This window comes from Muscardinus avellanarius, assembly GCF_963383645.1.
Source record: "Muscardinus avellanarius genome assembly, chromosome: X".
Taxonomy (NCBI): Eukaryota; Metazoa; Chordata; class Mammalia; order Rodentia; family Gliridae; genus Muscardinus; species Muscardinus avellanarius.
In genome coordinates, this window is record NC_137792.1 from 8535915 (window position 1) to 8551870 (window position 15956).

Below are 15956 nucleotides of genomic sequence, written 5' to 3' on the forward strand. Positions count from 1 at the left end.
AGCCCCAAACACAAAAGAATTACCCAGCCCACAATGTCAGTAATACTCACATTGTCACTAATAGAGGTTATTAGTTTCTTGTCTTGCATTTTATGACTGTCCCTGTATTATGTTAACCCACAACTTCTGGCAATCAAAATGTCACCAGACAGATGTTATGTTCCTTGCAGTGGGAGGTGGGAACAGAGGGAGGCAAAATGGCCCCACTTGAGAACCACTGCCCCATAAAGACTACTATTTTGTGCAGTATCGAAATGAAAGGTTCTACTACAATAAGCCTCAATCTTATTTTTACAATGGAAGCATATATAAAGTGGAACTCCAACTTTATGGCAATGAAAATGCATTTTAAAATATAAGCAGACTGACACTTTCATCAGAAACCGGTCAGTTTCTGTGTAATGAAATCTGATTTCAGCTGGATCTCAGCTAATTTCAAAGTCATGTCTCTATGAAGAGTACCACTCACTTTTAGGTCCATCCCCCACATTTTCTTTTCTTGCTGAGCTTCTTTTCTGCACAGATGGACTGTTTGCTCTCTGTCTGACGAAGCAGCCATGACACTACTCTTTCCTTCACTCCCTTCATACCTCTGCACCAAGTTGCTTTCAGCCTTAGCTAAGGCAGAAGAAGAAAAAGAACCAAGTATAACTAGTTCCTTCTCCAAAGTGAATGCCAGACGATCAATTAGGAAATTCTCATTTTCTAACTTTAGGTTTCTGAAGACACAATTTTTAGGGAGAACTCTGATGAGATTATGAAGGCACTGGAACAAAATTGTTTGATTCCTAAAATAGAAAAACAAACATAATGTTACAAGACTGGGACAGCACAAAGAAGTCACATTGGACATACTGTAGTAACCAATTACTATTCATTTATAAACACTAAAATGCTGAACTGAACCCCAAATGCATGCAATCATTGATAAAATTCAGACTGTAGCGATCAAATATACATATATTATACCAATTCAGTTCATCATGTTGCTTCCTAATTTATCTTACTGAGTAATAAGGTCAGTAGTTATATTTTTAATTCACTCAAAAGAGTAAAAGGAAATCCTAAAATAATGCCCAGCCACTAAAAAAAAGACAAATAACAAACATAAAATAATGCATAGATCTTCAGTTTCTAACGGAGGCTATACCTGTCCATTTACTCTAGACCAGGCAATTGTTTTTACCTGTTTAGTCATAGCACAGATGACTGCATGGGGATCACTGCTGTGCCATACCATTTACCACACTCACACCCGCTCCCTTCTTTGGACTGACTCCAATTTGATGTGGCGTTACCTGGAATAGATGGTTAAAATTCCTTCAGATGGTGTTCTTTGTTTCCAGTTGAAGAACGTCCCGTAAAAATGGCTGAGCCTTTTACAAAAGCACATTTCTGGAAAGTCTTTGATTACTTCACATTTCATGTGTTCTAAGAGCCACAGCTTCACTGAATTCAGGGAACTGCCAGGGGACGTGACTTGAATACAAGATCTGTGCAACACTGCCAGAAGCGCAAAGAGATCTTCCGTGCATTCTACAGGACACATAGAACACGTGATCTATCATTAAACTCTGTTCATCACCAAATAAACAGGTGTAAAATTTTCTGATTCAGTTAGGTATAAGACTAAAAAGTACCGACCCAAATTACCTATTGTTTTCTTCTTTGAAAATGTAGATAAGTATTTCCCACTTGAAAGATCTTCTAAACTAAAAATCAGTCTGCCGCAAGGAATATAATGAAGTTGAGAATAGTTATCATTTTCTTTCTCCCCAATTTGTAGCAGCACAGTACAACAAAAATTACTGAGTGCGGAAAGTGGTGAGAGAGGTGTTACAGCGGTTATTATATGGACATACGTGTTCTCCAGTGGATGTTCGTAAACAAAGCTTCCTCCCTCCTCACTCTCAGGGGTCAACTTGACCCTTTTTGCCTCTGCTCTTATTTCCGGTGGCATGGAGTGTGGAAAAGGACCTATACTCAAATTAATCACCCTATTTTGACACTTAATAAGCGGCTTGCTGGAGCTGAAGGATTCATCCAGCAATAGTGATAAAGTCACGACATTCAGGTACCTGTAAAAAAAAAATAGTTTGGTTAATGCTAAAAGCTTATTTTTGTGAATCAAATGGATGATTAAGTACCAAATGACAAAAGAGTTTCATTCTATCTTTTCAAATGTAAACTCTATCAGAAGCAAAAGTAAAAGTCAAGCAATTTCTTAAAGGTCCTGTAATAACACTTCTATGAAAATAGGCAGGCAAAGGTATTAGAAATATGCTAGGCTACTGGAAAATAAATTTGAAGATAAAAAATGAAGAAATAATGCCTGGATTTTATTTTTGAAGTAGGGTTTTTTAAATAATAAAGTACTCATTGTTAACAGTTTACTTTGGTAATAATTTACCATGCCAATATCTCCTAAGTAAAAATGTGCTTTATAGTCCCTTACATAGCTCAGAATAGAATCTGCTTTAAATACGGAAAGCTGCCCATCCCTCAGGCATTCTTTTCAGATTTACATTTCTCTGTTTTTGTGTGGTATTAGGGATTGAACTCAGGGATGTTCTGCCTCTGAGCTCTACTGCCAGCCCTATTTTTTATTCTTTATTTTGAAATAGGGTCTCACAAAGTTGTGGGGGGCCTCACTAAGTAGTTAAGGCTGGCCTTGAATCTGTGATCCTCCTGTCTCAGCCTCCCAAGTAACTGGGATCCAGATTTACATTTCTAACAATTTACAAAGATGATATTGGCGGATTTTAGTATATTCCAACACTGCTAACACGACTAAGCACAACAGGCTAGGATGGTGAAATGGTTACAGAGATGCTTTTAATACACAGGAATTTTGCTGCTTATCTAGTGTGCTATATGAAAAGTTAAAAAAGAATTTTGACAAATTATATAACAATCTTATTAAAGGTGGTGTTATTCTGTGAATATTGCAGAGATTGTGGAATAAAAAAAAATGAGTGATTAGGTGGGTGCAACTGAGAATTGAGATTTCCCACAAGAAATAAAGGAAATACAAATTCAAGATTTTTGGCGGAGAAAAGCAAAGATCTTGAAGTCCTTAGTCTGAATCAGAAATATCTACATGGATTCATGCTGGGATTTTTCACTATAGAAACATAACCACAACCAACTAAACAACCTCCTCCCTCTGCCAACTAAAAAGGCCTAGAAACAACAATGCACACAGACGAAAATGAACACCGTTTTATCAACTGTTTTTAAATTATAAACTTTATTTGATGGTATAACTATATAACTGAAGACATTTCTCCTTATAGAAGTATTCTAGCTGCTGAATAAAGCCATGATAGAATCAGAAAACCATCATCCTACAAATCCTAATAAAACAATAGAAATAGGCAATGATCATCAATAGCTATAAATATCAAAAATAAAAAGGATCAGATTTTATATATGCCTCTTGATGGAAGAAAGCAACATCCCCTATTAAGTATTCTGTCAACGAAAATCCAAACATCAATCTGTTCCAGTCTCTAGATCTATCACTTTAAAGGAAACACAGGAGACAGAGAAACATATGGAGCAATGCGACAGGATGAAATCAGCAAAATCTAGGTTATAGAACTTCACAAGGGAAGCTGCTTGGTTTCCTCAAACTATGCAAGTGAGATACCCACACACAGACACTCAAACGGAAAGGAGCACATAGAGTTTTATGAGAGACTTGGAGATATCCATCAAATATGAATTATGGACTTGATTTGACTCGTGATTTGAAGAAAAATCTTTTGAAATTGAGATAAGTGGGGAAATTTTAATATTTACCAGGAGAATTACTGTTTATTTCTGAGGAGGTGATTACACACATGGTTAAGTTCTTATTTTTCAGATACATACACTGGAATAGTTACAGGTGAAATAGTATATTTTTTATTGCTTCAAAATAATCTGGGGTGAGGATGAAGAATAAATAGAGGTACATCTGAAATAAGATTAGCTATGAGTTGAGAAATACTGGAGCTCAATTATGGGAAGATGAGATTCACCATGTTGTTCTCTTGGTATATTCTAAATTGTCTATGTACAAAAACATGTTAGAAGTAATACTGTTTAAGGCCAGACATGGTGGCATATGCCTGTAATCTTAATACTTGGGAGGCTGAGACAGGAGGATCACAGATTTTAAGCCCACCTCAGCAACAGAGTGAGACTCTCAGCAACTTAGACCCTGTTTCTAAACAAAAATTAAAATAGGGCTGGAGGTAGAGCTCAGAGGTAAAATGCCTCTAGGTTCAATCTCCAGTAACTCCCAAACAAAAATCCTGTCTACCGTATTATAGAAATAGAAGACAAGTATACAATAAAAAAATGACCAGGGAGATCTGAAGAAAAGTGAATGAAACTTAAGATAAATGCAAATAATAACAAAAATAGGAAACTCATTGACTAGATAAAACAGATGAATAGAGAAAATGAAGATAAAATTGGTGAACAGAATGGAGATCAGAAGAAACTACTTAGGAGTCACACAGAGAGATGAGCGGAAAACATTAAAAAAGTTTCAGAGGCATCAAGCAGAGAATGAGCAGGACTAACAGGACTTCCTGGATTAAGAAGAGTTCTAAAAGGAGATACACTGGAGAAAACCAGAAAGCATCATTAAGAATTACTTGAGTTGACAAAAAACAAAAAAACAAAAAAACAATCACTTCTCAGAGCCAGGAATTTCAACCACTTATAGAATAAAAATGACATCTATCTCTACTCATATTATGTTGAAACAGAAAAGATAATAAGAGATGAAACTAGAAGAAAATAATAATATATAAGAAATTACTAAAGCAGGAAATGTCCAATTGAGGATTAACCTAAAATTATTTGAAGAGACTAAGAAAATAAATAAATTTGTGGCAAAATTAATCAAGAGGAAACACAAGATTTGGAATGAAAATAGATTGACAAAAATTATTTACAATATAATGGATAAATACTGGTGACTATCTTAGGAACTGATGGGAATAAATGTGATGACTTTAGTGATGTGGATAAATGACCAGAAAAATATCAGCAAAGTTCATTTAACAATAAATAAAATTAGAAGCCGGGCGTGGTGGCGCACTTGTCATCCCAGCATTCAGGAGGCTGAGACAGGAGGATCGTGGTTCGTGAACAGCCTCAGCTACTTAGTGAGGCCCTCTGCAACTCAGTGAGACCTGGTTTCAAAAAGAGAATAAAAAATAGAGCAGGGGGTGTGGCTCAGAGGTCAAATGCCCCTGGGTTCCACCCCCAGTGCCACTAAATAAATAAATAAATAAATAAATAAATAAATAAATGAAAAATTAAAAACTTGATATAAAAATAAATCTAAGAGCTGGGTGTGGTGGCACATGCTTTTAATCCCAGCATTTGGAAGGCTGAAACAGGAGGATCACGGTTTGTGGTTAGCCTCAGCTACTCAATGAGGCTCTTTGCAACTCAGTGAGACCCTGTTTCAAAATAAAAAATAAAAAACAGGGGTAGGGGTGGAGCTCAGAAGTAGAATGCCCCTGGGTTCCATATCCAGTACCACAAAAAAAAAATAAAGTCTACCAATAATAATGTTATATTGGTTATACATAGATACATTGAGTTGTTATACTGAGTCAAATAAAAGAGATCATTAAATTAATTTCACTTGCTTCTATTTGTACTTTTAATATCACTACTAGAATATTTAAAATTGCACATGTGAGCCCAATGCATTGGTGCATATGTGTAGCCCCATTACTTGGGAGGCTTAGCCCCAGGTTTTTAGGGCAGTGCATGGTAACTTAGGAATACTGTTTTAAAATTAAAAAATAAATAAAAAGGGCCAAGTGTATATTGTTTCAATTCCAAATAACAAAAGACTAAAAACTAGGGCTGGGGATGTAGCCCAGAGGTAGAACACCCCTGGGTTCCATCCCTGCTACTGGAAAAAAAATTGCAGATGTGGCTTGCATTAATTTCTGGAAACAGCACTGTCTAGAGTGTCAGTATACTGTAATCATGTTCCAATTTACTTACGGCTTCAAAGATGTGGTTTTCACTCCAACGATTAAGTTATCGTCCATGACACGATACCATACCTTCTCTACTTGCTGTTTTGAATCTTGAAAATTGACTGGTAACTTGTCATCAGAGGCATGAACACAATGTTCTTCATCACCACAAAAAGGAACAAGATATTCCTTATGAAAAACATTTAAATAGCCCGTTATAAAAAATGTACCAAATATAATGAAATTAAAATAATGGATATCAGCCTTTGTTCAGGCCTTATGGCCTAAATATTTAAAAATGAACCATAAGATATTATGGATTAGTGTAACTTACTAAAATAAAATTTATTAAACATATATGATTACTCATATTACAAAGCATGGCATGTCTAGAAAAGAGTTGCCCAACAAGGAGGCAACTGGGATGTGAACTTGGAGTCCACTTTGAAAAATAATTTGATAAAATGTATTCCATGTACACTGAAAACAACCCAATTTTTATTTTATCAGTGACTTTAACTAAGCTGATAAATACAAACTTTTTATTAATAAAACCAATTAAACTTATCATTGGACTGCATAGAGATTATCCCCCAAAATTTTATTTCTTTAAAGTTCAGGCCATATTCAGCAATTTTCACATACCTAACGAATTATAATAACAGTAGAAATAGCAGTAGTAGTAGCAGCAGAGGTAACAATAGTAATATACAGTATTTACTGAGTTCTCACTTCCTCTTGGGCACGTTCTAAACTCCATTCATCTATCAGTTCATTTAATTTTCACAATAATCCTAATATCCTAAATCAGTTGGATTATCTACATTTTACAGATAAGGAAAATGAGGCATTAGGGAGGTTTCATATTTTGAGTGAGGTAACACAGCTAGCAAGTGGCAGAGCTGGGTATGAAGCAAAGCCAACTGGTTACAAAGCCTGTCCTCTAATCTTCACTCTATAGTGTCTGTGTGGTAACTACTGAAAAAGATATCAGCACTTTCAACACCATAGTGGCCCAACATGTTCCTAGGAATTTGACATTTCTACCAGTGGCTGTGAGATCTGACACAGAGAAAATTGTTACACTTGACCAGGCTTGCTTTAAAAATTAGCTATGTAAAGGGCCCCAAATGGAGTCTTACACATGGTGACCTCAATATATTCGTTTCTAAATATTCTCTCTCCTTTCTAATACTAGCAAAATCACCAAAGTGAGGTGGGAAAGGGAATGAGGAGATTTAATTTTAACAATGACTTTTCTGAGTTCTTCCAGAAAATTAGAAAATACAGAAATGTAACATGATGTGTTTTTTTCATTCTTTTATATTAAAAGGATCGTATTTTGGACCAAATCCCTCATAATGCGAAGACTAAAATGTAGATACAAGCAAAAGACCATGGTAGGAATGGTCAATTTAGAGGAAGTCAGAGCTAGAAACTAAGTGACTTGAGAGAATAAAATGAAACGTTAAGTTTCTGTGTTCACCTTTTCGTAATTTATCTGTAATATCGCTATGAGGGTCTTTTTAATTAAAAAAGATGAATACCATTTTTATCAAGTTTGAACAGTTTTTGCTTTTACCTAACTGTACTGCATTTTAATTTCTACATTTCTTAGTAACTACAAATTCCCTGAAGACATTCTTATAATGATCAGCGACAGGAAAAAAGACTAAAATTATAAAACGCAGATAGGAGTGAGAAAATAGAGCAATTAAGGAGCATTTACTAGAGCAATAGATATCCTTAGAAACAAACAATGCAACTGAATACAATAACAAACATCCTAGTAATAATGAAATTACATCACTACCAACAGATGTTAAATAATGGTCAATATATTCCATTTATGAATTCAGGAAATATATGATATACTCAGGAGGAATTCCTATGCAAACCATACAAATAAAAAAAGGTTAATAATTGAAAGTCTACCATATCACCCCTGCCACTTTTCTTCTTTATCCACTGAGCAACATGTTCTAGTATATTCCAAAATTCCAATTCAAATAACTCTACAACAGCTTGTAGATTTTTTATTTATAAAATAATAAAATTGTCACATGATTAATTTTACCTCAGCACTTGATGTACTATGATCATTCCCTTGAAACAAACTTAGTAGAGCGTTACAAGATTTTGAAATAATTTTTTCCTTAAGCAAGAGACTCTGCTTTAATTCCCCAACAAAAGCCAAACCAACCTGTAAAGGAGAAAGAAAAGCAGTTGGCAGAGACATAATTTCAGATGAAACTAGACATACCATTAATTCAGAAAGTATTTTCTCCAAATATGCTTTTCAGTTCATTTTTACTATAGAAAATTTAAAAATTCTCAAAGCAAAATTATTTTATTTATAGATGTTAAGTTTCCAATTTTAAAAAGTGATTTTTCTTTCAAAGGAAAAATATAGCAAATAACTATAATATAGACTTTATGTATCAAACTGAGAGAACATTCATTTCATTACTGACTTAAGTAACTAGGAATCAATATGAAAAAGAATCAAAACCTACCAACACTCTTGTTGCAAAAACCATGTTTACGCTGGATGTGGTGGCACACACTTGTAATCCCAGCATTCAGGAAGCTGAGACAGGAGGTTCACAGTTCAAGGCTAGCCTCAGCTACTTAATGAGGCCCTCCGCAACTTAGTGAGACCCTTTTTCAAAATAAAGAATAAAAAATAGGGCTGAGGATGTAGCTCAGAGGTAGAATGTCCCTGGGTTCCATCCCCAGTACCTCAAAAAAAAAATGTTTACAATAAGTGAACACATTTAAATAAGAACTAAATAAATAAGATTAAGGGAACTTTATTAATTTTCTGTTTGTGATAATGGTATTGTGGTTATGTAGGAGAATGTCTTTATTTTTAGGAAATTCTTGCTGAACTAATTAGAAGTGAAGTATTAAAACATTTGCAATTTTCACATGGTTCTGTAGATATGCACATGCATGCACATATACATACATATATACAAACAGATGAGGTAAATGTGATTTTGAAAAGTAACAAAAGAGCCAGGCGCAGTAGCATCCACCTGTAGTCTCAACTATTCAGGAATCTGAGGCTTGAACTCAAGAGTTCAAAGAGAACCCGCACAGAACAGCAAGACTTCATCTCAAAAAACTAAAAAAGAGAAATAGATCCCGGCCCCTGGGGAGAGGTTTCTCATGTCCTCTTAGTTGCACAATTCTAAAAGGTTAGTATATTATCGTATCCTCTAGAAAACCAGGGAAAAAACCTTCTGACTGTGTTAACTCCTTGCAAACAGTTGCTAATTTACATGTGCCTGTTTTCATGAGCATTAAAGTAATGCCCCACACTTTCCCAAACCTGGAATTAAAATCAGAGACTGCGATCATTGCCCTGAGTTTTATTAGGCATTAATAAACTTCTCTAAGAAAGCTGGAAAAAAAATTTAAAAAGTACAAAAGTATCATTGGCAGAATCTGCATGAAGAGTACAGAGAGAGTCACTATATCCTTTGAATTTTCTTATACATTTCAATATTTTATAATCAGAAAAGGTTATAAAAGAACATTCACCTTATAATCACATTTCTACGTGACTTTGCACAAATTTATAAAAATCTGCAAGTGTTAAAACTGGTTATTTCTTAGTAGTGGAATCAAAGATATTGGTTAGTTTCTTTTTAATAATTTGTTGCATAGTCTCAATAATTTTAAAGGGGATGTGTATATAAAACTGGTACATTAGTACTAAAAACTGTTTAGGGAATTTTTATGAAAACATGAGAGCACACTGTTTATGTTTGAAACATACTATGATTTTTTATATTCACCGTCCCTCTAAGAGATACTATGGTATTCTGATTCCATACACCTGAAAGAATGCATTTTCAAAAGTGAGCTTCTTATATTTTCTCTTATGAGGTTTATTAAATTTCACCAATCTTACTATAAAATGTTGTCATTTTTAGATGATATATTTGCAATGAGACCATAATAGTATTTCCACAGGTTGCACAAAATGTAAAGATCCTTCAAAATACTATTTCTCCCTAAGCAAAGAATTGCTTATAACTTAAGTACCTTTCTTTCACTGTTCTCTATTAATTTTCACAGCATTAATCAAAAAGCAAAAATATCCTTGATGATTGCCATTCTTTTTTTATGATTGCCATTCTAACTGGAGTGAACCACCATATTATTTGGCCATATCATTACTTGGTATGTTTAGAAGAGAATTAAAATCATAATACTGTAGCAATATATGCATAGTCATGTATACAGCAGTATAATTCACAATAGCCAAATTATGGAACCAACCCAAGTACCTGTCAACAAATAAACGAATAAAGAAAATGTGGTTTATATGCTCAATGGAATTTTACTCATAAAGAAAAATAAAATCATGTTGTTTGTAGGAAAATGAACGCAACTATAAAATAGTATGCCATATAAATTCAGCCAGTCTCAGAAAGTCAATGGTCATGTTTTTCCTCATATGTAGAAATGACAGAGAAAATCGGAAAGAAAAAAGACATTAGATAATTAAGTAGAAAGATTAATAGAATAGGGGAAAGGGAAAGGGAAAGGAGGGGGAAAGGAAGAACTAATAAAAGAAATAGTTCAAATTATGTTATACGCATATATAAAAGTATCTCTACCGATTTCATTATTACAAAATACAGACACTAACTTGCAATCTTCTTTCCAGAGGCGGAACCACCAAGTCACTGTTATTTATTTCGTCTTCAAATACATCACCTTGTTTACGATGCAAATCCAGTGGTTCACTCTTAAAAAATTAAAAAGTAACCTAAAATTAAATTTTGAAATAAACCGAACATTTTAAGATTAAAAAGATGCAATTAACGTTTATTTAGTCAAAGGGCAGTTCTGTTACCTACTATTTTATGAAAGATAAATTATGTATTTTTCCCATCATCTTCTTGTAACTAAAAAAATTCTTATGGCATTATAATTATTATCTAAGATTTATATACCGCTTTACAGAGTATCAGCTCTTCCTTTTATAAAGTCCTAAAACTCCTTAACTAGAAAAAATAAAAATTGTCTTCATTTTACAAATGAATATAAACAAGGATTGGAGAGATTTTTCCACATATCTGAAACTTCATGAGTATAATTCCTCTTATGTTCAATATCTCAAAAATCTCCATCTCTTTTTGGTGAGACTGGGAATTGAACTCAGGGGTATTCTACTTTCAAGCTATACCACCAACCCTATTTCATTTTTTATTTTGAAACAGGATTTCATTAAGTTGTGGAGAGCCTCACTAAGTTTCTGAGGCTGGCCAGGAACCTGTGATCTTCCTGTCTCAGGCTCCCAAGTACAGGGATTATAGGTATGTTCCACTGTACCTGGCTGAACTGTTACTTCTTTCAAAAAGCAGTTTTATAGGATTTTATTCCTTAATACAGTATAATCAGTTTTATTGGTATAAAATGATTTTTCCAAAGTAACAATAAAGTTAATTTATAGTATTACAATCATGTGAGTGACCACCAAATATTCTTCATTCCAAATTTAAATAAGAAGCATAGTCAATTTGTATAGCACTTATTAAGAGGAGATAAAATGTATATATGTGAAAGAGTCAATCTATGTATTTTTATAATTCAAAAATTTAGGTATGAAGTCACAAATATTTGAAGGTGAGTCAAAATCTCCTAGGTACTTAAATTTCCTAATATGGCTCTAAAAGTAGCATATAATAAGTAAAGAGAACTTACTGAATAGTTTATTTTGACAAGATCTGTTATTTTAAATGAAGTCAGGCAACTTGAGTTCAAGGAGCTCTTAAAAAGGAGCAGTACTTGTTCAGTTCCAGTTCCAAGAAAGTCATCTACCAGTATGGAGGTAAGATTTTCCCACTTAGCAGCAACCTGAGAGACACAGCATTAAAAGAGGAATAGATAAGGAAAAGATCAGATAGGAAATAAACTAGTTATTCCTTTTGTGTCATGTGACTGTAATTTGTTATCTTTAATCTTACTAACAAGAAATGAAAAAAGAGTCATGTGAAAAGTAAAATAGAATAGACACATGGATCATAAATCATAAGGAATTACAACAACATTGTAAATACCAAGATAATTAGGTTTAATTTTTATTCATGTTTTTCCAAGGTCTGTCACATTCCTGATTTCTATATGAAAATGTTATTATAACTATTCATAAATTCTACTGCTTCTCCTAACTAAATCTTTAAAAAATCCTAACATTTATCGTGGGTAAAATTCTCAGATTCTTCCTTTAGCATGACTAATTTAAGGATGACCCTCATTCCCGTGATCTTTAGTGAATATATATTTATGATCAGATCAATTACCCAAGGAATTCAGCTGCATTAAGTAACAGCCTTGAGGTACTAGTTCACACATAAAGAGTTCTCAACGCTTACAAGTATTAAGATGAACTTAATAGCTTATACCTTGGTTGGGAAGGCTGGCTATTATCAGGGGAAAAGAAACTGAAGGACACTAATTGTGTGATACCTAAAAGTATCCTAGCTTAATGAAACGATCTGACCAGTTTATACTAGAACAGGAGAAACCATGTTTTAAATAGAAGATAACTGCTTAAGATTCCATAAAGCCTAAGCCTCCATAGTGATCCCTTGGAAAAATAACACCCTGAAGATGTTCTCCTCATTCTCCCGGATGCAGAGAAGCTAAAATTCCCACTTAATACGCCAGGGGCACAAATACATGATGTAGATGTTACAGGAGGGTGGCTTATATTACGACAAAAACATACATAACACTCTTCAATCTATGTAAGCAAATATTCTTCTTGTTCCTACAAGGCTAATTTCTAAAGCTGCAATTCTTCAGTTGTGCAGGAAGGCAGCTCATTTATAAACTCATATACCCACTCGTGATTATCATGGAGGATAATGAACTACGGAAAGAGACACTAGTAATACGAATGTCCTCAGCATGCAAAGATAGAGTTGTGCACGCATACACGCATGCATACATTCATAATCTATACCTTGAGAACAGTGCTATCTAGTACAAATACAGGTAAGCCACAGATGCATGGTACACATATAATTTTAAAATCCTCAATAACAGCAAAGAGAAATGATGAAATTACTTTTAATATGTAGTTGTTCCTCAATATCAGTGGAAGACTGGTTCCTATACTCTCCGCAGATACCAATCTACAGATGGACAAGACCCTTATTTAAAATGGCATAGTATTTGCATATAATCTACCCATATTCTCCTGTGTACTTTTAACTAGATTACTTTTAATACCTAACACAATATAATCGCTATGTAATTGTGGTTAACTGAGCTATTTAGGAAATAAATTTAAGAAAAAAGTGTGTACGTGTTAACTATAGACTTTTTTTTCAAATCTTTAAAATTTGTAGTTGGCTAAATTCATGGATATAGAATCCTCAGACAGAGGGCTGGCTGCATTTAACCCCAAACACCCAAAATACTGCAATTTGAATTCAATATAAACAACTAAAAATTGAAATATTTGACTTTAAGTATTTGAAGTCTCATGTGTACTTGTCATTTATAATATATTTTAATTCAGATCAGTCACATTATTATTATTATTATTATTATTATTATTATTATTATTTGCGATACTGGGAATGGAACGCAGGGGCATTCTACCTCCAAGCTACACCCCCAGCCCTATTTTTTATTTTTTATTTTGAAACAAGGTCTCACTGAGTTGCAAAAGGCTTCTCTAGGTAGTAGTTGAGGCTGTCTTCAAACCCCAATCCTCCTGTCTCAGCCTTCCAAATGCTGGGATTACAAGTGTGTGCCACCATACCTGGCTAGATCAGACACATTTTAAGTATGGGATAATCACATCTGGTTAGTGATTACCATACTAGCCAGTACAGCTCTAGGATATATTAACCTTGTTCTCCTGACAAGCTACCAATATCTATGTCTCAGGTATACCTGACAATGACCTCATGTTTGAAGTGCCTGCTAAACAGATTCTTGTTGAAACTTGCAGAGACAATGTCTCATGAGAGAAATCCTAGGAAGAGAAAAACTAATTATGTATTCCTCTAGACTCAGCTCTATTTCAAGTCCGACCACTAGATTAAACCTACCTGGAGCTTTTATAAAGGGCTGATCTGGGAATACACTAACCTTGGTTTTTAGTACTGACTCAGATTTATGCTTGCTTGTTTTTCAACCTATCTTTGTAATCTGCCTCAATTGCCCCTTGAAATGAGATAGTTAAAGTAAGAATGGATGGATTCATAGCTAACCCAAAGGAAGATTGCTTCTGTTGTTTTCTGTTTGGGGGCAAAAGTGCTGTCAAAGACATCATCTTATTATTTAATAAGGTAGTCATTTTACTAGCCAAAATCTCTTACATAATACCACAAAAAGTAAATCTCTCTCAGAACTCTAAGTTAGAAAAATTTTCCTTGTAATATATTCCATTCAATTATTAAATTCATCATGCTTACTTGTTTTGTTATGTATAAATGCTCAATTTCAAGTACTGTACTTTCCTTAAACTAAGTTTTGACATGACAGCATTAATAAATATTAGAGACAGCTACATTAAAGACAAATATGAAATCATTACAGTTACATATTTATATGTATAAACTCAAAAGCTTCATAACTTAAAAGAGCAGAGCAAGAAAAGAAAAAAAAAACATTAGCAGGTAGTATTCAGATTACTTTAAGAAAGAAAGAATAATGTAATACATGAATTTAAATGCGGCACTAAAAATGAACACAGATAACAAAACTCCAGAATGAACTTTATGAAGCACGGGAATACTTGAAATGTCTAGGACCAACTGAATTATCACAATATTAAATACTTTACCTCAAAGTTCTTTTCCTGAACAGCACATGCCTCATTGGACCTAAATGACACGATGAAAAAGAGGTTTCCTTGACATGAATCCAGAAGTTGAACTGCACAAGGATCTCCAAATGGCAGCTGGCACACACTTTTAGGAGTCCCGTTTTGGAAGGAAATCAGCTGATTTCTTTTAGTAAGGGCAATGAGAGATGTTTTTAACTGGTTGTTGAAAATCTCAGTTTTATAGATGTGCACACAAGTTATCACCTCACAATAAGCAGGAGGAATAATGTATGTATCACTGACTACTTTTTGGCTTTCAAGAGAATATGCCCGAAATTTGGTATACCAAACTGCATAATCAGATTCTGAAGTCTTTTGGATACAGTTGTCCTCAGATAAATAACACTCCGGTAGTCCCAATAAAACTATACCTAGACCTCCAATATCACCTGCCCACTCAATAGAGGAAAAGTTAAATGGCACACTAGTAACTTTGCCAGTTCGGGAAGAGATACAAAAGAATGTTTTGACGTATCGCCATAAAACTAGAGGGCCATTAAGAATTCTTAGGTCATCTTTCAACTCATAGCCTAGTTTAAAATTCAATCTACATTCCAATTTATTATCATTGTGAAGAAACAGTAAAAAATATTTGAAAATGTAATTCTTTTTATTTCTTTGTATCAAAATGCAAGGAAGGTTAATTCCAGTTCTGAAATCTGACACACAGTTGCAGCATAAAATTTTTAAAGAAGTGGGTTCTTCATTCATGGTAACGAATCTAGAAGACTTTAGAACAAATGTTCTTGTTGCTCTGTCAAATACCATTCTTTTGACACGTAATACAGAGGTTGTTGTACGCCATTTATCTATAAAATTTTCTTTAGACAACTGAAAAATAAGGACTTCTCCATTATAACTCAAGACTGCTTTTTTAGATGACATTGTTTGTTTGCTAAGTGTTCCACAAAATCAACTCTTTGTGTTGATCCAATTTTCAAGTACAAATTGATTCCAATTGATACTTTTAATCCTAAAAGAGAAATGAGAAAATTTGCCATGAAGTAGGAAGACTTGAAAACAGATATTTCTGTTAGAGGACTATCACACAGGTAAATATAGGTAAATATAAATTTTATTAAGTAAACACT

At 33.9% G+C, this 15956-nt stretch overlaps 1 protein-coding gene across 1 annotated transcript in view; it reads right to left on the reverse strand.

Annotated features, from left to right (window-relative positions):
- Positions 1-15750, reverse strand: part of FANCB (FA complementation group B) — a gene marked incomplete at both ends in the record, with an annotated part of 91550 nt that extends 75800 nt beyond the window's left edge. Inside the window, 8 exons of the mRNA XM_080718798.1 lie at positions 385-788; positions 1299-1536; positions 1654-2078; positions 6025-6188; positions 8077-8202; positions 10666-10764; positions 11724-11876; positions 14824-15750. Coding sequence (XP_080574924.1) covers positions 385-788; positions 1299-1536; positions 1654-2078; positions 6025-6188; positions 8077-8202; positions 10666-10764; positions 11724-11876; positions 14824-15750 — 2536 coding nt within the window. The remainder of the gene's footprint in view (positions 1-384; positions 789-1298; positions 1537-1653; positions 2079-6024; positions 6189-8076; positions 8203-10665; positions 10765-11723; positions 11877-14823) is intronic.
- Positions 15751-15956: the final 206 nt, after the last annotated feature.